This window comes from Ursus maritimus, unplaced genomic scaffold (genome assembly GCF_017311325.1).
Source record: "Ursus maritimus isolate PB19 unplaced genomic scaffold, ASM1731132v1 scaffold_16, whole genome shotgun sequence".
Lineage (NCBI taxonomy): Eukaryota > Metazoa > Chordata > Mammalia > Carnivora > Ursidae > Ursus > Ursus maritimus.
The window spans coordinates 15215232-15236803 of record NW_024424008.1 but is presented as its reverse complement, the minus strand read 5'-3'; the positions used below and the strand labels follow the sequence as shown (position 1 = coordinate 15236803).

Here is a 21572-nt window from a genome sequence, read left to right as displayed (position 1 = left end):
AGACCGGAAGAAAATATTTGCAATCTACACATCTGATATAGGATTCGTATTTAGAATATATTAAGAACTCTCAAAACTCAACAATAAAAAAACACAAAACCAATCTAATTAGAAAATGAGCAAAAGATATGAAGAGACATCATCGAAAAGGATATATGGATGGTAAATAAGCATATGAAAAAGATGTTCATCACTAGCCATCAGGGAAATGCAAATTAAGACCACGATGAGATATCACTACACACCTATCAGAACAGCTAAAATAAAAAATAGTGACAATACCAAATGCCGGCGAAGATTCGGAGACACTGGATCTTTCATACATTGCTGGTGGGAATGTAAAATGGCACGGCCACTCTGGAAAATAGTTTGGCAGTTTCTTAAAACTAAACGAACTTAACCATGACCCAGCAATTGCCATTCTAGGCATTTATCCCAGAGAAATGAAAACTTAAGTCCACACAAAAACCTGTACACGACTGTTCATTAGCAGCTTTATTTGTAATAGCCCCAAACTGCAAAAGGACCAAAATGTCCTACAATAGATGAATAGTTAAATAAACTATGGTACATCCATACCATGGAATACTACTCAGCAGTAAAAAAGGAAAACTACTGATACACACAACAACTTGGATGGCATTATACTGAGTGGAAAAAACCAATATTAAAATGTCCCATACTGTAACATTCTTGAAATGACAAAATTCACATGTGATAAAATGACAACATAGAACTATACGCACACATTGTACAATGTCAATTTCCTAAATCTGATATTGTATTACAGTTATGTGGGATGTTATGTAGGAGAAACTGGGTGAAGGGCAATATGGGACCTCTCTGTACTTTGAAATTTACTGAGAATCTAATTATTTCAAGATCAAAAGTTTAAAAAAAAAAGGTAAAACTACACCTGTAAAGCCAAGAAAAAAAATAAGTCAGGCTCTGCCCAAGAAAATATGAAATGCCCCGAAATCCACATCAACAAAAGAAACTGGAGAGCAATTTTTCCAAATATGACAATCCTAAATATTCAGATAACATCACCAACAACTACTCTAAATTATCAGAAAATATGTATATATACATCAACACGTTAGAAAGCAGGGGTTGGCAAACTGCAGCCATAGCCAACTCCAGCTGTCTGTTTTTGTAAAAACAAATTTACTGAAATGTACACAAACATAACAAAAAAACTCACTTACTGGCTTTAGATATTGGTTATTTTATAACATCAGATATCAGAGAAGAATATCATCTTACAAGTTAACAATTTTTCCTGTTACTGCAGTACAAGTTATAATAATTCATCAGAATGTCATATGCCTAAAACAAGTTTCCAAATCTATGAAACTTTAAGGGGGAAAAAAAAGGAATTTCCCATCTGCCATCCAATTTACCAAACTGTATAAAAAAACTGTGCTCCCTCACACAAACACAACAGAAGTACAGCTTAACAGCAGTTAGCATACCTTGGAAAGTATCAAATCACCTAACCATCGCACACAGTCGACATAATTCCTATGTATGTCTCTGGTGGAAAAATCAGGAAAGTGAATTTTCTGAGAAATAAATGGCCTGAAATGGAAATGTCAAGAGTTAAAAGAAAAAAGGACAGTAGAATCACACTAATTTTCACTTTCAGATTTATATGACTATTAATTCTGTGTTCCTAGAAAACTGCATACCTTCTTATCTGTTTACTGAGACCTAAAGTCTCACTTCATATATTTGTTTCTATATTTTTTTGCATTATTGGCTCTCAATTCAATTTTATCTTATGAAATTTCATTATAAAAATTATAGCTTCTTATCTTACTATGTAGACCAAAATTAGTCACTTCAGTTCTGGCTATCCTAACCAATGATAAGCAAAGTCATCTGATTACAGCACTAGAAATTCTCATAGAAAACATTAAACTATCTACTCAATCCTTTAAATTTAAGAATTTACAGTCTGTGAAAGTCAACATAATCTAGATTATTTCAAAAGACAGTCACTTTTCTAGGAACAATGACACATCATTCCAAAGGCCGCTAAAGATAAGGTTAAATGAGAGTTCTGCCTTGAGCAACAATTTCTGAAAATGGTATCTGACAGGAATTTGGCATTTATTAAGACTTTTCCTGTACTTAGGCAAGTGAAACAGTGCTATTTTTCTTTAAAGATGTTTGTGAGAAGACCACCAAGCAGAGAAGCTGCTGCCAATTCTATAGTTACTTACAAATATACCTAACATTTCTAATCTAGTGATTCAGTTTTATACTGAAGTAACTGTAGAAAAATGATAGGATGCCATGAATTAGTTGTGTCTTGAGCAACTCACATGTCCTCTCTTTACTTTTCTCTCATATGTAAAAAGATGTTGGCAGAATCATCTCAAACATTTCTTCCAGTTCAAATTCTGGGAGCTTTTCTTTATTAAAACATTAAAATGTTATTAATTATCTGATACAAATTCTTAATTCTGCTATAATTATACTAATTGCTTTTTAGCCAAATATGTTAGTGTATTGAATTATTTGTTGATGGTTATAAATTTAACTGATAATCTATTAATAGTCTGGTTTGATGACCAGGAAATAAATGCTTTTTGTTAAAACAGAAGTACAAACAAAGTTAATATACACAGACATACCATAGTTACAATGAAAGTGTTAATAGCCTGATGAGATTCTGAAAAGACAATTATTGAATTAAGAATTGAAGCAGTTCAAAAATATATTAAGAGGGGTATCTGGCTGGCTTAGTTGGTGGAACATGCAATTCCTAATCTTGGGGTTTTAAGTTTGAGCCCCACGTTGGGTGTAGAGATTACTTAAAAAATAAAATTCTTTTCCCATAAAGCAAGGCTCCTGCTTCTGAACTGTCTCCATCTAAAAAAGGGATCATCATTTAAAGGAAAGCATTACATTATCATGAAATAAAGCCAAGAAACCCATTTAAAAAAAGTCAAAGCCTTGACTTTGAATTTAAAGTGTTGACAAATAATACAAGTAATATTATTCTGAAGGGTCCTTTACTCTATTCCACAGCAAGTTTAAACAGCTTAAAATTGTTTTACTGTAAATAGCCAAGCATAAGCATACCTAAATAAAAATAAGTGAAACATGCTACTAAATTAAGATGAAAACACAATTTAAAGGGGATTTTGAAAAACGAGCCACAAACATTAGGCTAAAAATAAAGAGCTTCTATTTAAAAAATCTTATGGTTATGTAAATTGGTACCTAAAAGTTATTAAAAGAAGGGCTTCTAAACTCAATGTTGGGGGATTCTGTAAAAATTTTGGAAAAAGTAAAATGCATTTATCCAAAAGCATGAAAAAAGAAACTGTTTTAAATAGCACAATTGTTACCTGTTAGTTTTATTTGGGTTATAATCATAAGATTCCTTAATTGCATTCATCATTCTCTTTGAATTAATCCTCCAAAGCTTAAGAGAGTGATCCATACCACAGGACATTATTTTTTCACCCAAAAGATCATAATCCTGTATGTAAAACAGAAAAGCTTAAATATACAAAACTGACCAAATTAGACTATCCAATTTCCATCTGATGTAAAGCATAATGAAAATTCTATTTCAAGTCACACACAAACACTGAGTTTATCTACATAGTCCATAAATCAGTTGTTACTGCTTTCAAGACTTATTTTTTTTCAAGATTTAGTTTTAACTGATTTGTCAGTTTGTCACAGTATATGAGCTTATATAATATGTAAAGAAAGTAAACTGTCTGAATTTAGTTTTATCTATTCAATTATCTTTAAGTATTTCCTTTCTTGATTTTGAAGGTAAACTGAATGAAGTAAAACAATTATTCTATGACACAAAGACCCAAGTTTATTAGTTTTCTTTGTCCAACCCTGATTAAACAATGAAATCGACAGCTATAAACTATACAGTGGGTCCCTGAACAATTTAAAATTTTACTTTATCTGTGTATCTAAGTCAAAATACTTGTTATATTGGTTTTAAGTTCACTTTTAAAAAGAAAAAAGGTCTAAAAAAAGGGGAAATAACATATTTTAACTTTTTCATTTCCTATCTACTAATTTTGAAGACATCTAACTGATCATCTATAACAACTTATTCTACCTTATTTCATAGATAAGACAATGAGGCACCAAGATGCTATTTAACTTAGCACATGGTTTAACCCATGATTCATATCAATCCTGCTATCAGTGAACTACTCCTATATTACAGAAAAGAGATAAAGACTGTGTCCTACTCTCATTTTAGGAAGTAACAGTAGAAGAGGGCCTGGCTGGCTCAGTCAAAAGGGCATGCAACTCTTAAATCTCGGGGTTGTGAGTTCAAGATCCACATTGGGTGCAGAGATTACGTAAAAATAAAATCTTAGTGGCGCCAGGGAGGCTCAGTCAGCTAAGCATCTGCCTTCAGCTCCGGTCAGGATCCCAGGCTTGTGCTCTGTCAAATACATAAAATCTTAAAAAAAAAAAAAAGGGAAGAAAACAGTGGAGACTTCTATTTAAGGAGGAGAATATTTTCCTTATTAATCTGGCTATTTCTGTGTTCATCCAACCTTTGAATTGATCATGAACACTGTTTTTACAAGAGCCTAAGGGCTTTAGGTTTGGTGTTCAGAAGTCTGGTTGCTGCTACTTCTAATCACCTCACTGTCAACAGCAATAAGACACCCTTAGAGTCAACAGCTCTAATTTATAATTCTTGAAGGATGGTAGTCATGGACACATAAAACCAGATGGGAGAATGCTGCTACAACTTTTAGAAAATCCAAGGTGACAAGGCAGCTGAAGGTAGGTATGTTTCTCACAAAAGCATACAAACTCCAACTACAGAAATATTTAGTACTTCCAAATAAAATGCTACCTGCTTCAAAACATGGTGCCCCTTTACATAGTTTAATAAAATACCGAAGAGTTGTAAAACCACTAGATAAGCTATAAATGGAACATATGTAAAGCTAAAATAATGTAAAAATGTGAAAATACTAGCTGACTAAAAATACTAACATTATATCATTAAAATGGATCAATAGATTATAATACATAAAAATAAAGGTAACACCATGACATTGAAGAGTTATCTAAAACTTAGTTTAAGCACAATAAAACACTTCCTAAAAATGGATCTTATATTTCAACTTCAAATAAAAGATGAAAGTTGATCTCAATTACTCACTAGCTTATTAACCTTTTTTCTTTTATAACTGAGAAACAGCAAAACAGAAGTTGCCTTGGTGACTTCTCACTGAACAAGTTCATGGTATTCTTTCAGGAGGATCTAGGTGCTGGTATAAAGTGCAAGAGTACATATAAAGCACAAAGAGCCTTACTTGCTTTATTCCTTCATCTGTAAGGTAAAGACCTTGTTATGTCACAAGTAAATAAAATGAATGCCTGGCAGGCTATATGAAACAAACCATATGCTTTCCTATAAGAGTTCCATGGGGATTATTCAGAGCTCTCTACACCTGAAGGTCACTGCCCTGCAGCTTTCAACTTACTGCACTTAGCACTTCATCTCTGTGCCCTTCTACGCCTCCAAATATTGCCACCAGTGTGTCTGTTTGGATATTCCACAATCGTAATGCATGATCTAGTAAAGACATTAAAAAAAAAATTAAAATGGATTTTATCATTCACTTACTCTGGATTCTCAAAACCTCTTTAAAGAAGTAAAAACTACAAAGTTTGGATTTAAGTAATACATAGTGAGGACTAAGAATGGAATCTACATTATATAGCAACTTAAAATATTTACATCAATATATAGACTTAACTATGAGCTCAAACTTTCCAGATCAAAAAGAAGTATTTATGTGGTCTTAAAATATGTTTAGCTTATTTGCCTCAAATAATTTCCTTTGAATAATATCTTAATTTGATGGAGTTATGCTCCTGAGATAACAAATACTTAAGAGATTTGACATAAATAAGTTTCACGTGAAACTTATCTATGTCAAAGAACAAGATACTAAAATTTTTTCCTCCACAGAATCCACATTTACAAATTGAAGGGGACTACAAAATTTCTAAAGTAACCCAAAAATAGGATTAAAAACTACATACATTACAACTTACTTTTATAGTATTACAGACCTCTTAGAAATGTAACTGTAATTTGAACAATTTCATTTTCCACTAAACATTAGCAACAAAAATATACAGCAACATTAATATAAAAATGTATAGCCTGAAATATAACAATGCCCATATTGTACATGAGTATTAACATATTTCATACACCAGAAGGCAGTAATAAATTGTGTTCATTAGTGGAAATCAACATTGTTATAAAAATTTCTCGATTCCAATTGTGTACAAGTTTTTATGTGGACATCTGTTTTCACTTCTCTTGACTACATAGACACACACGGGAGCGCTATTTCTATGTTTTAACTTTTTGAGGAACTGCTGGACTGTTTTTTAATGTGTCCATTTTACTTTCCCACCAGCAATGTATGTGGGGGCTCAAACTTCTCTAAATCCTAATCAACCCAGGTTACTTTTTTTATTACAGTCATTCTAGTAGGTATGAAGTGGTCTCATTGTGTTTTTGATTTGGATTTCCCTAATGATAAATGATACCAAGCACCTTTTCATGTGCTCACTGGACATCTGTGTATATTCTTTAGAAAATCTATTCAAAATCTTCGCCCATTTTTTAAAGGGCTGTCTTTATTGTTGAATTGTAAGAGCTCTTGGTACAAATCCCTTATTAGATACATAATTTTCAAAATATTTTCTTGTATTCTGTAGGTTATCTTTGCGCTTACTGACACAAAGAGGGAAGAACAGGGTTAGAGAGTTGTGTTATTGAGAAAAAGTGTAGCATTATGACCTGTATCATCTGTAAAGAAATACCTGGGCCCAGTTACTATTATCAAGAAAAGAGAAAAAGTTATCTTTACAAAGGTGTTGATTTCCAAACTTATGCCTTGGTAGGTAAAGAAAAATCACACTGAAGCATTTTCATGGAAGAGTTTTGATTTGAGGATATCTTTTAGTATGAGCCAGTTGTGGGGGAAGGTTATAGGTTTGACAAGCCTTTACGAAGAATAAACTTGACTAGAATAATAACGTAGAAGTAAAAAGAGAACAATCAAGAACAGCATGTAGAAACAACAACACAGCTGATTTCAGAGAGCTCAGAAATGATTAAGACGCTTGTCTGAACCCTGAATAAACTTATAATGCCAATATAAGCATAAAGAGCAAGGCAAGGCTTTCTTTATACGTATGGGAAATATTTCAAAGAGCTTATGCTGGAGAACTTAGCATTTTAAGGAATTCTACTAGGGAATCCTTTATAAAATAAAAACTTTATGTATATGAAAAAGCAATACAGATTTTCAGACGCATTACTTCTTATTACCTGACTGGTCAGTGATAAGGAGATCTGCAAAACTATTTTTAAAATTCTTAAAAGTGTCATTAACTTTGGCAACTTACCTTAAAATTAATAAAGCTTAATAAAATAACTCAACTGAGGATGAACAATCATAATACACTATTGTGAATAAAGGTAATACATACTTATCTTCAGTATCAATTATTTTATTTATGTCTGATGTTAACAGTCTATTTCATGGTCCTTTTACCTAATTCTTGGTCTGGGGATGCTGCTGCAGTCTGAGATTTTTCTACTAAAAACGTACCTTATAAATTCTTTTTAACTTTGGCCTTTTTTTTTTTTAATATCTTAGAATTCTTTGTCCCTTAAAAAATCATTTTCAAATAGACAAGACTAAAGAAACATTTGCTTCTCTTACCTTTACTTACTGACAGGAGAAGATTTGGATCTCTTGGGTGGAATTTCAGCTCATTGATAGCATTTCCATGGCCAACATAATGCTACAATAAATTTATAACATTCAACTTTCATATTAAAATCAATAAATTCTTTCATTAAACTTAAACGAATGGCAAAATAGTTTCACCTAAAGTAGTGGTTTCCAACCCTGGCTGCATATTAAAATCATCCGACAAAATCAAAGGAAAGAGATGCTCAAGTCCTCTCTGCTGGTATTTTGATTTGACTGGATTAGCTGAGACCCAGGCAAGGATTTAAAAGATCCCCAGGTAATTCTAATGTGCCCCAGGGTTAAAACCTTCTGATTAAAGTGATTCGTAAAACTTCTTAGTTCAAATTTCCAGGCTTCATCTTTCAGTTCTTTACAAGTCCTTGACTTTATATCCCTAATTAGGATGTTTGGAAAAAGTACTCACTCTTCCCTATAGTTCATTTAAAGCATCTCAGAATAAGACAAAGCAGGAGGGAAATTATTCTTTTTTTTAAAAATCGCAAATAAGAACTTCCCGCTTATTCCTTAATTTGTATTATCAAATGAGACAAAGGTCTCAAAAGACTTGTCTAAAGCAAGCAAACAGTAAAATACAAATCAAATTAGAAACTGTACAGATATTGATTCTAAATTAAATTAAAATTAGAAACTGTACAGATATTGATTCTAAATCTAAATTAAATTAAAAAGCCTATAAGCAGGCTACATGTCACAAGCAAGTTTTCACAAGTGTGTATTCAAAAAAGGGCAGATCTACAATTTAACCAAAAACCCACCTTTATGCACTGCATTGTTATGGGATTAATTATCCTAATTATGCCTCTAGATCCAGCCACAGCCAGCAAAGGATGGCTTGTATTGCTATCATATGTCCACGCACAAGTGTAAAAGTTTTCATCAGCCTAAGAAATGCCAGTTAAGAAATATAATTTGTTTTTGAAAAGTAAACATGTCAATGATTATAGTATAGTACATGGAAACCTCTAAAGAAATACTCAAGTACTTGACACAGAAGTTCTCATTTCTCCTTATACTACCATATTTAAACAACGGACATTTTAGATCTACAATCTACACCAAATAGTCAAACAAAACCAGTCCTTCCACTCAATTTGACTACTGTTTAGATGCTTGCATAAATACTCAACTGTCATTTGAAAGCAACCATAGACAATATGTAAATGAATGGGTATAGTTGTGTCCCAGTAAAACTTTATTTACCAAAACAGGTAACTAGCCCCATTAGCTATAAATTGCTGACTCTTGTTTTATCCCAATACGTCTGACTATGCATTTCTAATTCAGTTTGAATAGTGTTAACTATTAGTTTTCCACCTTTTCCTGTGAGACTTTCCGGATATGGCTACAGGTCACTTCTTTCCATATAAACTACTGAAGACTGAATATACCTTTGCCTTTTCCTGTTTGCTAGGTTTTTTAAATGATCTGAAAGACACTGTTATCACCAACCTTTGCCTAACCTTTTCGCTTTTTAAACTTTTCTTTTTCTTTATGTACGCAAGTTTTGCAATATTTTATTTCCTAAACAAACTGCATGTATTTACTTTTTCCCTATAGGCTTTGTTGTCCCAATACTTGGTATGACTGCCAGTCACAGCCGCTGATCAACGCCAATTCATTAATATTAACTACCCTTAAGTGATAAAATTCTAAGCAAGGTCAAAGAAACAGGAGGTTTTAGCTACTCTTTGCTATCATTTCTATTACTGGATTTCCAATGCTCATCTCTAGCCACCTCTCCCCACTCTCTCATATCCACTTTACAATGCATTTCTAGGGATCAGGAAAATTAGATAAACTAGGAATCTCTTGTGATAGTAAAGGAACAGCACTGGTTAAAGGGCAGTATGACTTAAGGGAACTAATTAATTTAGAAAAGCTTTGGTATAACTTATTGAAAAGTAAATTTCTTTAGCCAGAGACATTAAAAACCCAAGAAAGGATACATCAGCATCCACATAAGATTGCAACAACCGGATTTCTCCTTGTGAGTGACATTCATATAAGGTAACCTAATAAAAACAAAAATATAGTAAATTTCATCTCAAACACAAAAACCACATTCTCTTCACCTCTGAAACATATCTTAGTCACAAACGTGTCTTAAAGATACTACAGAAACTATTTAAAAATAGCTTCTTTGAATTTAACAAAGCATTATAAAGCCTAATGTAGTACATAATTTCCTGAGTATATTAAATATTATAGTAATAATAATGGCTTCTATTTTCACTGTTCTAAATTTAGATCTCATTCATGTAATTGCACCAACTCTTCCAAGTGAATACAGCTGAATACCTCAAAGTAAAGTTGTGGTTTATCATTTTTTAATTAAGTTCTTAAAGTCTTTGGGTAGTTTAAGAATATTTACATATTAATTACATATAGGAAAGCCTATCATTTGCCTAAATAATTTTTTTCTCATGGACATAGCTCATTAAATATTAACTTTCTAATGTATGGCCGTCTTTTTTATTTGCCATATATTCTAAAGTTAATATATACGCTATATACAATTAAACTTTAATAAATTTATTTTTCCATTTTTCTTATAGCTTAGTCATGTTAGCAATAACTTAATTCTAATTATATAAAAAACTCCATAAAGATCGTATAAATTATCACTGCCTATTAAATTAATAAAATCTCTACATTAATAGTTTTACAAATATTCCTTATATGACTGATAAACTAGGTTATGCCCTAGAAGATAATTTTTTTTTCTTTTAAAGATTTTATTTATTTATTTGACAGAGATAGAGACAGCCAGCGAGAGAGGGAACACAAGCAGGGGGAGTGGGAGAGGAAGAAGCAGGCTCATAGTGGAAGAGCCTAATGTGGGGCTCGATCCCATAACGCCGGGATCACGCCCTGAGCCGAAGGCAGACGCTTAACCGCTGTGCCACCAAGGTGCCCCGATAATTTTTTTTTCTTAAGAAGAAAAAAAGTCCAAACACCAGAACTTTTTGTAATTCGATAAACTATGTAATGGCGGATACTTTTTGTTAGAATGCCTTAACAATTAAATAAGCACACTGAAGCACAAATTGTAACTAATTCGGATACTATCATGGCCAAGTTAGTTAAGTATAATCTTAGGTTTATAGTGATGTTTTAAAAATCGATTCAAATTAATTAATGCACTATGTTCCCAACTAAGAAAAATAACCTAATCTTTTCTTGAACCTGTACCACTTTCCCCATGAATTTTTTTTTTTTCCGAAGAATTCAAGAACCAGACAGCTATAAGCAGGCTATATGTCACAAGCAACATTTGGCTGAACACCGAAAAAAAGCTGTTATTCCATGTTACCAACTGCAGTAGCCAAGTTTCAAATTTTCAGAATTTCAATGACCTAGTAAAAGCACCAGAGCCTTTAATGTAATGAAACCTTCCTTAAAGGAAGTTTTACAGGAAATTACCTAAAGCCAAATTTTACTTCTTAGGAAACAGGAATAGAAAGGATCCAGCCCAGAATGGATGCATGTGTTTTGTTATGATTCTCAAACTTGTAGGAAAAAAGCTTGGAAATATGCTGACATTTGAAAAATACTGAGTTGACAACTCCCTTGTTACCAAGTTAACTTTGAGAACAGAATACCAACACTGAGAAACGAAAAACAAATACAGGAAACAGAAACAGTGTGCATTAAAATCACATTCTTACATTGCTGAAGAAACTTAGTACGACTACTAAAGAAGCATGAAATTTTATTTTACTCAAAGTAACAACGTATGTACCATCTTTCAGATTCACTCCTCTTCACCTCTTGTGCTAAAGGCAGAGGAAGTGACTTGTATTTGTTGTCAACCTGTATCTAATTAGTCTATCTCCTCTGTGTCTTTTTTTCCAAATACAACAATAAATTACTACGTTATTCCTCATAACTCGTAGTACAGTATTTTTTTTTTTAAGATTTTATTTATTTATGTGACAGAGAGACAACCAGCGAGAGAGGGAACACAGCAGGGGAGTGGGAGAGGAAGAAGCAGGCTCCCAGCCGAGGAGCCCGATGTGGGACTCGATCCCGGAACTCCGGGATCACGCCCTGAGCCGAAGGCAGACGCTTAACGACTGCGCTACCCAGGCGCCCCTCCTAGTACAGTATTAATGGATAACCACAATGTTAGTTAATGTAAACTCAAGAGGACAATTTTTCCCTGAGGTGATTTCAATTTAATAACTAATTCCAGAGACTCCCTGGAAAGCAGTAAGGACTCATTCTGTTCTCCATTTATTTAGAAGTGAATAGAATAGGGGCGCCTGGGTGGCACAGCGGTTAAGCGTCTGCCTTCGGCTCAGGGCGTGATCCTGGCGTTATGGGATCGAGCCCCACATGAGGCTCCTCTGCTGTGAGCCTGCTTCTTCCTCTCCCACTCCCCCTGCTTGTGTTCCCTCTCTCGCTGGCTGTCTCTATCTCTGTCGAATAAATAAAAATAAAATCTTAAAAAAAAAGTGAATAGAATAATAAATAAGTCTTCGCAGTCCACCAGTTCAGCCCCTGGTTTAACCAAAAAGTTAAATAATAGTTTATGTTAAAATGTGCCACTTCTCTCAGTTCAAGATATTTTTGGTTTCCTTAAATAAAAACAAATCTAACAGATGTTTATTGCAAATAGTTAAAATACTTTCAATAACTAAAATATAAAACCCCTGGATTTATGCTTTGCATTTACAGACAGCCACTATGTTAGTTTACTATTTTTAAGAATCTACAGACTTTATATCCTAATTTGAATGATATACAACTATCAGAACTGCTTCCAAAAACAGGAATCAATTCTTTCAGTAATGCAAAACAAAATATTAGTAAGGATGAATATAAACAGAAACCTGTTTCATGAACAACTGAGAATAATATATGAAATAAAGATGTATTTTCAGTAGTAAACACTAGGTTCTAACCACCTTAGTTTCGTGACAATTCCTAGAATACTACATAAGGAGTACTGTTAAACCAGCTATGCCAGATGTACTTCAAAATCAGTAAATTTCAATATTATAGTAACACCAGAGTCTAATAATCAACCTGAATGCCAAAAAGACCCCTGAACACTCACTCTGTTGCTTCCTACAGTTGCAAACACTAATGGATCTCCTTCTTTACTGTGCCAGTTAAATTGTACTCCAAACAACGGCTGATTATGATCTTCCTGTAAAATAATCATAAAATACAAAAATTACTATAATTTATAAACAAAAGAATGGTGAACTGACCATTTCCCCTTACAACTTTTTTTTCCAAAATGTAGGCCGCTATTCAAGTCAGAGGTCAGGTAACAAGCACTCATCTATGAAAACACTTTGATATTTGCCTTCTATTTTCAAATTAAACCCAATCATATTCTTCTGAATCAAAATTAAACTGGATTGTTATACATACAATTAATCTCTTGGGACATATGGATATAACTTATGTTTCTCAAAGAAGAAATGAACAAATACACCAAGACGTAATAGAGCTCCTCTAACACTCCCTAAACTTTATTAGGTTTAATTTTTCCCTTGTGAAGTGATGCATATCNNTTACCACTTTCTATTATTCCTCCAGAAACAACTTCAAATAATCTTGAATTTGGGTTCTAAAAAAAAAAAAACAAACCAAAAAACAAACCCAAGAAGTTTTATAATGAACAAAAATACCTGAGCAGTGGGGACCAGGGGAGGCAAAGGACTGTAACTTCAGTTACCAGGAAGCTATAAGGAGGTGCATAAAAAACAAGTATGGTTGACCGTTGAACAACAGGTTGGAACTGCACAGGTCCAATCAAACAGATTTTTTTTGGGTACAGTAGTGTAAACGTATATTTTTTCTTTTCTTTCTTTTTTTTTTAAAAATATTTTATTTACTTGACAGAGCAAAAGCAGGCAGAGTGGTAGGGAGAGGGAGACGGAGAACCAGGCTCCCTGTGAGAAGGCCCTGGGATCACAACCTGAGCTAAGGGGCAGATGCTTAACTGTTTGAGCCACCCAGGCACCCCTGCAAAAATATTTTCTTAACATTTTCTTTTCTCTACCTTACTTTAATCTAAGAATGCAGTATATAATACATACAACACACAACATGTGTTAATCAAATTTATGTTATTGGTAAGGTATGTTACTGACTTCTGATCAACAGGAGGTTAGTAGTTAGGTTCTGGGGGTTAAACTTGGATTTTCATCTGCACAGGAGTGGGGGTGGCAGCACCCTCAAGTTGTTCAAGGGTCTAGAGTATTCACTTTTATTCACAAAGTTATTTTTCAGCCTTAGAATTTTACTGGCAATCTCCTGGCAATGAACATTAACTTTCATATTCGCTTTTAAAGTGTAACAACTTTCATTTTTTATCCTTTGAAAAGTCATAGCTTTAGGCTTTTGAAATATTTCATCGAGTTATTTAAACAGTTAAAACCAACACCTCCCAAATATACTATCTAAAAATAGGTAAAATAACTAAATATTAACACAAAACTATAATGGACACTTTGTGTTTTTTTTTAACATACTAAGATTAATTTCCCTCCTTTAAAAAGAATATAATTTGACACACTGAGCAATTTATTTTGCTATACAGACAGGAAAATAATTTCCACATAGACAAAGCTTCAAACGCTTTCTGAAGTATTTCTAAAGTATTCACTTTACCTAAAAGTATATTCAGATACTTAGAAAAGATTCTAACTTACATATGTATAAGATAATGTAATGTGTATTTTTGCTCAGTATAAGAAAAATACTCCCAAATTAAAAAAAACAGAAAATGAATAATATATAAAGGAAAATATTTTAAATAAATATCACTAATCCTCTTCACAAATAAAAATGCTACTGAAGAAGCAATAATTTAATTAATTCCAAAACCTTGTTTTCCCCAAATACCGAGTATTAAGAAAATGTTAACGTACACCTTTTCCTTTGAAAACAATTTCAAGTAACACAAATGATAAGAATAAATATTTAAAAACTGCACAAAGGTATCTGTTTCAATCTATGCTGACTGAAAGTTAATGGATCACATTCAGTTCTTTATATAAAGAGGTATCAGGAAGTGGCTTTGTCTTTAAAGTTTTATCAAAATATGAAGAATAACATATCTCACATCTTTTTTCTGAATACAAATAATAAAACCCAGTATGTAGTACCAGGTATTACCCATTTAAATTAAAACAAAATAATAAAAGCTAAACAGAAATGGACTGTAATAACTATGCAGTCTATGCTACAAACAACCTTCAAAGTACTCTAATTTTAAAGTATTTTAAACTTGACAAAGTATCTGAGCATAAAATGTTTACCACTGAGAAATACTTCTGAAGACTGGCATTCAGCCCACAGGATCTGTCTTTCCGCACATACCTTGAGACTATTTACACACTTGAAAGAATATTTGCATTTCTTTGACTTCCACTTTCCCTTCCCCCAACTTTTCCTTCCAGGAGCATTTGGTGTATTTGTAGGTGTATCAGGGCGTTCAGTGTTTGTACCACTTTCTATACTGACAGCATCATCCTGTAAGCAGTAAATTAGGAAAAATTACATAAAACAGCAATACTGTATGTAGCAGCAAATGACTTTGTACTGGGTAGCTGCTGATTGACCTTAAAGTAATAATTAATAAATACTGCAAGAAATGGAAAAATAAATTCCTGTCTCCAAATAAAGATAAAAAGCAAACCAGCTACATGTTAGGATTTATGGATTTTTGATATTTCAGCAATAATATAATCAAAAAAGCTAATGAGAATAATGGTTAAGAATAATATTGTCTTTAATAACAAAGCACTGGTCTATGCCAACCACCAAAATACACTGGCTCATTTCATCTTTATAGCTCTTCACAGAAGGTACTGTTAGATAAGGAAGTGTTGTTTAGAGAGCTTAAGTGGTCTCCTGCAACTTAGGGTTGCTGGGATTCAAACCAAAGCTGTGACTCCTAAATCTGACTGAACTACATGTCTTCATAATTAATTCTTGACTGCGGCTCAGTTTGGAGTAGAGCCATCAATGGGCCTCTGAAGATGATGGAGTGCTGGTGCCTCTTATTTTAGATGTAGTTTCTGAAAATCCTGTTATCATTCAAATTCTGCTTAATTAGCACACAAACCATTTAGAATTTTTAAAAAATCCTAAATATTCTGTGCTATTTCCAAGTGACATTGGCCTCACAGCTCTTGTAATAATGATACTTATATAAAATTCCAGAAACTCTCTATAATTAAAGTAAAATCCTTCCAAATGTAGAAATGACTGCAGGAAACCATGAAAATTCACTTAATTTATACCCTATTTCCAATCATGGCCCTCTAATCTAAGATTTAACTACCTCCTTTGATTACATATTCCAGTGTATTCTTTGGAATAAAGAGATTTATTTAAACCTATTGCCTTAGGGCAATAGTTTCTAAATTCATTCCAGAGGAGGCTTTTTTCATGAAATGCCTGTTATTATCTATTAGAACACATATAGGAAACACTGCCTTAGGGGCTATTTCTAAATCACTGCTTCCTAGTTTTTTATTTATAGAAAGTTAAAAATTAACTGGAGTGTCAGAAAGCATATAAAAAAATTCACACAAATTCACCTAAAAACAGTATGGTATTATACAGCTGTTCTTGGGGGGTGATTTGCAAAATTTCAAATGTTTCCTGCCTTTTAATACAATACACTAATCATTCTGGAATATATCGATTAGGATGAAAAAACTGGATAGATAGGTGCTTAATATCTGAATTGTAATTTAATGTAAATATAATTAGACAGAAAATGTAAAATTCTAAAAGTTCAGTTCCTAGGCTTAAATCATGGTTTATATCTATTTCTCTCCCTCTTCACAGTTTCACACAGTTAACATCTAGTGTAGAAAATAACCATATTTCAGTGAAAAACTATGCATTAACTATAGCACACCTTTCCACCTTATCAGATTCCAGTCCTCTTCAATGCCTTTGAACAACCTTACAACTCATTTTATACGTGAGTAACTGATAGTTGTGTAAATTCTGTCTCTAAAGGTAGAGGCTCAAAATGTCCTCCTCTGGAAAAAACTTTTGTCTCCATCTGCAATTTCACCTCCACATTCCTTTAATGTATAAATGTATATTGTTGGACTCACACTTGCTCCGTTTCCTCATATGAGTGTGAAATAAAAATTTAACGTTTCACTTACCTTTTTCTGAAAACTGTCCTTTAACATTAGAGAAGTAAAATAATAAAACTGACATTTATTCACCAGCTGCTTTACACTGTCCCAAAATTCAAACTGTTAATCAAGAAAACACACAAAACACTGTTTTGGTTTTTTTTTTTTTAACTCTGACCACTTAACTTACCCATCTCCTCCAAAGGAAAATTATGAAGGAATCGAATGGAAATGCAATATAGTCACAATGCTTTAATTTTACCTTTAAATTAAAATCAAACCTTTGCTGAGTATCTGTGTATAGGCTGACTTCCACCTTGGCCCCTTCTCAAGGTATAGAATGATGATATGGCACTACCATCTTCATTTGCCCAACGAGGAAACGGAGAGTAAGTAATTTGTCCCTTTATCTCGCCATAGGTAATTTACTTAAGCAAAGTATAAGTCTCCAGATTCAGCCCTCTACTAGGAAACCATTAATACTCTTCAAGAAGATAAATACCCCGCAAGTCATAAGACCTTTAAAAATTCAATAAAATGGCATATCCATATGCAAAAAACTTACATGTCCTTTCAATTCTTTGATTCACATTCACAGTAGTAATTGCTCGGATTACCTTAACTCCCAACTCAACCACCACATTCTTTCCTCACTTGCTTTTGGCTTTCTCATCACCATTCAGTTCCCCCACTGCCCATTAGCTTTGTCTGAACTCATTTTTCTGAAGTCCTTTACTGTCTTTCCTTACTGTTTCCCTCTAACCTATGTCCTAGATCTGGGGTCCGTGGGTGGAATTCAGAGGGCCCGAGAACTTAAATGGCCAGACAAAAAAACCCACTTAATTTTCACCATCTTTAACTGAAATTTAGCACTTCCTCCTATTAAATGAAGGTAACATATATGAGAATACTACTGTAGCTGTGACTTTCTCATCATGGAAATCAAGTATTTTCATATCATATTCTAGTAGTTGCAGATCTCCAAAAAAACTGTCTTATGCCCATCATTACTACCAGACCCCCTGCTAGATCTATAGAGTTACTTAAAGTGCTAATACAGAAGCACTTAGGGCACCTGGCTGACTCAGTCCGAGGAGCATGGAACTCTTGATCTCCAGGTTGTGAGTTTGAGCCCCATGCTGGGTGCACAAACTTGCACTTAAACAATGCTTTATATTAAAGCACTTTATTAAAACAAATCTTAAATCTGTTCTGAAAAACATTTTTATAACATATTTCATAATTCTATTATTTTGTTTATAGCCTTATATACTGTATTTTATACATTTAAAAATGTTGCTCTGAGAAGGCTACCCGAGATTCATTGAGGTGTACGAGGCACTAAAAAGGTTTAAAGTCCCTATACAAATGAGGGAACCCAAATAAAGGCTTCATTCACTGTTTGGTTCTGAATAGCTTTAGAATGCGAAGAATATATCCTCCTTAAGGGTCTACCAAAAAGACTTTCAATTTATTTGGTCCCGTGAAATTTTCCTCAGTCTAAATAGATTACTGACATATTCATTACATTTCTGCTTATTTAGTATGTGCTAGGGCCAGAAGCAAAAGTCTTCACAGTAATTAAATAAAATTTGTATAGTACTTCCAGGGCAGAGACTCTTTTAAGCACTTTACCTGTATTATCTTATTTAGTCCTCACAAATACTCTTTGAGGTAAATACATTATCCCCATTTCCAAGAAATTAAGGAAACTAGATCAAGTACCCTGCTCAAGGTCAAGCAACCAGTAAGGAGTAGATTGGGAATTTTAACTTAACATGTGGATCCAATCTGTACTCCTAATCGCTAACTTAATCTAACCAGAAAAAATTTTTTTAAAAAGCAGAAATAAAACAGGCTCCAAGGACTGAAGAGGGTCAAAAATGTTAGAAAGCAATACATAAGATTGAGAAGCACAAACAGGAAAAAGATTTAAAGTAACATTCAACACCTAAACTTTCCAGAAATTTCAAGTCCAAATCCCACAAACTGACAATACCCCAAATATCCTCCTTCTAGCTAAAATTCCTTCCCATCTCGTCAGTGAAAATTTTGGTCATGACACCATGCCATATATATGCCTGTTAGTGAAGTAATGATGTAGAATTTAGGAACTGGGTGTGTAACATAGTGTTTATTTCTACAACTAGCCAAATTGAGAAAATGAAGAACTTACATCACCCTCCTACAACACTATAAAGATTTTAAAAATACATTCAGATATCGTTGCCATAGATTATGAAAAGGAGGTTCACATCTGGATAAATTCGAATGAACTGTCAAGACACTTTGCTGCTCTTATTGGATATAAGCTTAAAACTGAAAATTAATGTCACTTCAGTTATTACTGGCGACTTACCTAGACATTAGATGATTACCGAGATCCATTTCAGAGTTTTAAAAATAAAAAAAATCTGATTCCAAAATACCTTACATTTGTGAAGGCACCGCCCACACCTAACGACATCTGTCTTTACCATTGTTGCCTAAAATCTTCCAGGTCATCCCCTTTACTTCAGTAAAAACTTTAAAAATAGTAACCGACTCTTCTTATTACATCAAAGGTGGTTTCCCCCTCCGACTCATAAGACCCTCTTCAATTCTGCTCCTCCGGAAGAAAAGCCACTGTCAGGCACATCCCATCTCCACCCACAGGACAGGAGCAGACATAAAAATACCACCTTAGAAGAGTCACCCGAACCCCTTAAGTCGAAGATCTAACTACTCTTCCCATCCTGGACAATCTGTAAGTGTCGAAGAGTGACACGATCCCTAAATTCCTTCTTGAGAGTCGCTAACTCACGCTGGCTCCTCCTTCCAACTTTCTCAGAGAAACCTCTAACTTGCCTTTTAAACTACTGGAATCTCAGATCCGCACTCTCCCAAAATCTCCCAAAGGCCCAAACACTCCCCAACCACGCAAAAGGATCTCAGAGCAGACCCCTTCCGACCCTCCGCCCACCACGCTCTCTCTTAAACCACTCTCCTTCTCCAAGTTTCTGCTTGCTCTCGGCCCCTGCTCAAAATCCCCATAGAGACAAGTTCGATTTTCTCCTTCACGCCCGCGTTTTCCTGAGGGTGACACCTCTCCCTCCCCCCACAGCAGCCCGCCCGCCCCCACGCTGAGTTTAAAAGAATTTAAAACTTTCATTCCAGAGTCCCGTCCGCACTGCTCTGGGCTGCACTCACATTCTCGTCTCCAGAGAGGTCCGTTGCTGTTCCGTCGCTGCTCAGCTTTTGCTTCTTGGCCGCAGGCATGTCTGTTCCCGCCGGCGCTGTCGACACTTCCCTCTCGGACATATTCCTCCGCCTCCCTCCAGGTTCCTGCCGCCTAGGGCGGGGCCTCCGCCACACCGCCGTCAAGCAAGCCCGGCCGGAGCCTGCCGCAAAGTTGCCGCTGCCGCCGCCACCTCCACCGCTCCCCCCACTGTCGCAAACCGCGCCCAGCCGCCGAGGCGGGCGTGCGTGCGACCCCGCCACACTGCTGAAAAAGGGGCGCGCGTGCGCGCCCTCCCGCGCAGCTTCCTGGCTCTTTCCCTTTCCCTGCTCCCGTCTTGCCCTTTTCCCGCCGCTCTCCCGGCAGTTTGCACGGAGAGGTGAGATACGTTAGCTATCAAGAGCAGTATTTCGTACGTCCCTTTCCCCACTGCTGTCTCGATAAAGAAGAGGCGGAACTCAAATTGATGCTCCCTCACCCCCTTCCTCCTTCCAAAGACGTTTCAGCCGCAATCGGCCCAATCCTTCGATCCCCGACCCGCTGCAAGGACTCGAAAGTCTGTGGAATGGACTAGACCACCGATGTTCCAGGGAATGGGGGAAGATACGAGAAGTCACCTCTTGCTTTAGTGGCGTATGCCAAGTGTCCTTAATCTTGAACTCGGAGGACAACACTCTCACATTAATAATGGAACTGTTGAAGATCTAGTGTTTCGTTGTGAATAGGAATTCGAACACTGTAGAGTGCCTCTCACTTGCCTCCCCTATCTAGGAAATGGAAGTTACCAGCTAAGACGTGCGCATGCGCTGGGGCGTATTCTCGCGCTGGGTTGTCCAGACCCGCCTCCTCGGGCCCCTCCTCTTCGAAAGCCTGTTTGCTGAACCAGGTAGTCTTCCACCGGGTTTCCGTAGCCCGGGATGGATTTCAAAGCACGACCAAGTCCTAGTGTCTGGACGTTCTGAATTCGTGATGAATATTTAATCTGCTGAATATTTATTTCAGTCAATGGTTATTCTCACCCAATTGCGCCAATATTGAGTATCGTTTAAGTTAGGAATATCCTGCAGTTAGGATTCTAGACTCCGAGTTACGGCCTTAAGTGCTCTTTTTAACTGTTAAAAAATTGTCAAGGCCCTGAACAAAGCCAAGGCCTAAAAGTCAGTGGTTATCTCCAGCTATGTCTAAGACTGTGAAACTTAAACAACGGACAGAATTTGGGGACATACCAGATACAATAAAATTTTAGGGAAGGCAACAAAACTGTTACACTTCACCAAAATGTTTGTCTCTGTTAAATGTTACTATATCTGTGTGCTTGACAGGTGTCAAGTAATATTGGAGAACTTTATGGATTTGTTAGACGGTTCATTAAGTCACATAAATCAGCAGGAAAAGGAGAACCATGAC

At 35.1% G+C, this 21572-nt stretch overlaps 1 protein-coding gene across 3 annotated transcripts in view; it reads right to left on the bottom strand.

Annotated features, from left to right (window-relative positions):
• Positions 1-21572, bottom strand: part of EED (embryonic ectoderm development) — a 31821-nt gene that overhangs the window by 8896 nt on the left and 1353 nt on the right. The window contains exons 2-10 of one of the 3 annotated variants that reach the window (XM_040630942.1): positions 15165-15317; positions 12886-12978; positions 9770-9835; positions 8579-8704; positions 7770-7851; positions 5502-5593; positions 3363-3496; positions 1476-1581; positions 283-357 (exon numbers count right to left, since the gene is read on the bottom strand). In XM_040630942.1, coding sequence (XP_040486876.1) covers positions 283-357; positions 1476-1581; positions 3363-3496; positions 5502-5593; positions 7770-7851; positions 8579-8704; positions 9770-9835; positions 12886-12978; positions 15165-15317 — 927 coding nt within the window. The remainder of the gene's footprint in view (positions 1-282; positions 358-1475; positions 1582-3362; positions 3497-5501; positions 5594-7769; positions 7852-8578; positions 8705-9769; positions 9836-12885; positions 12979-15164; positions 15318-21572) is intronic. The other 2 variants (XM_040630944.1, XM_040630943.1) reach the window with 2 other exon arrangements.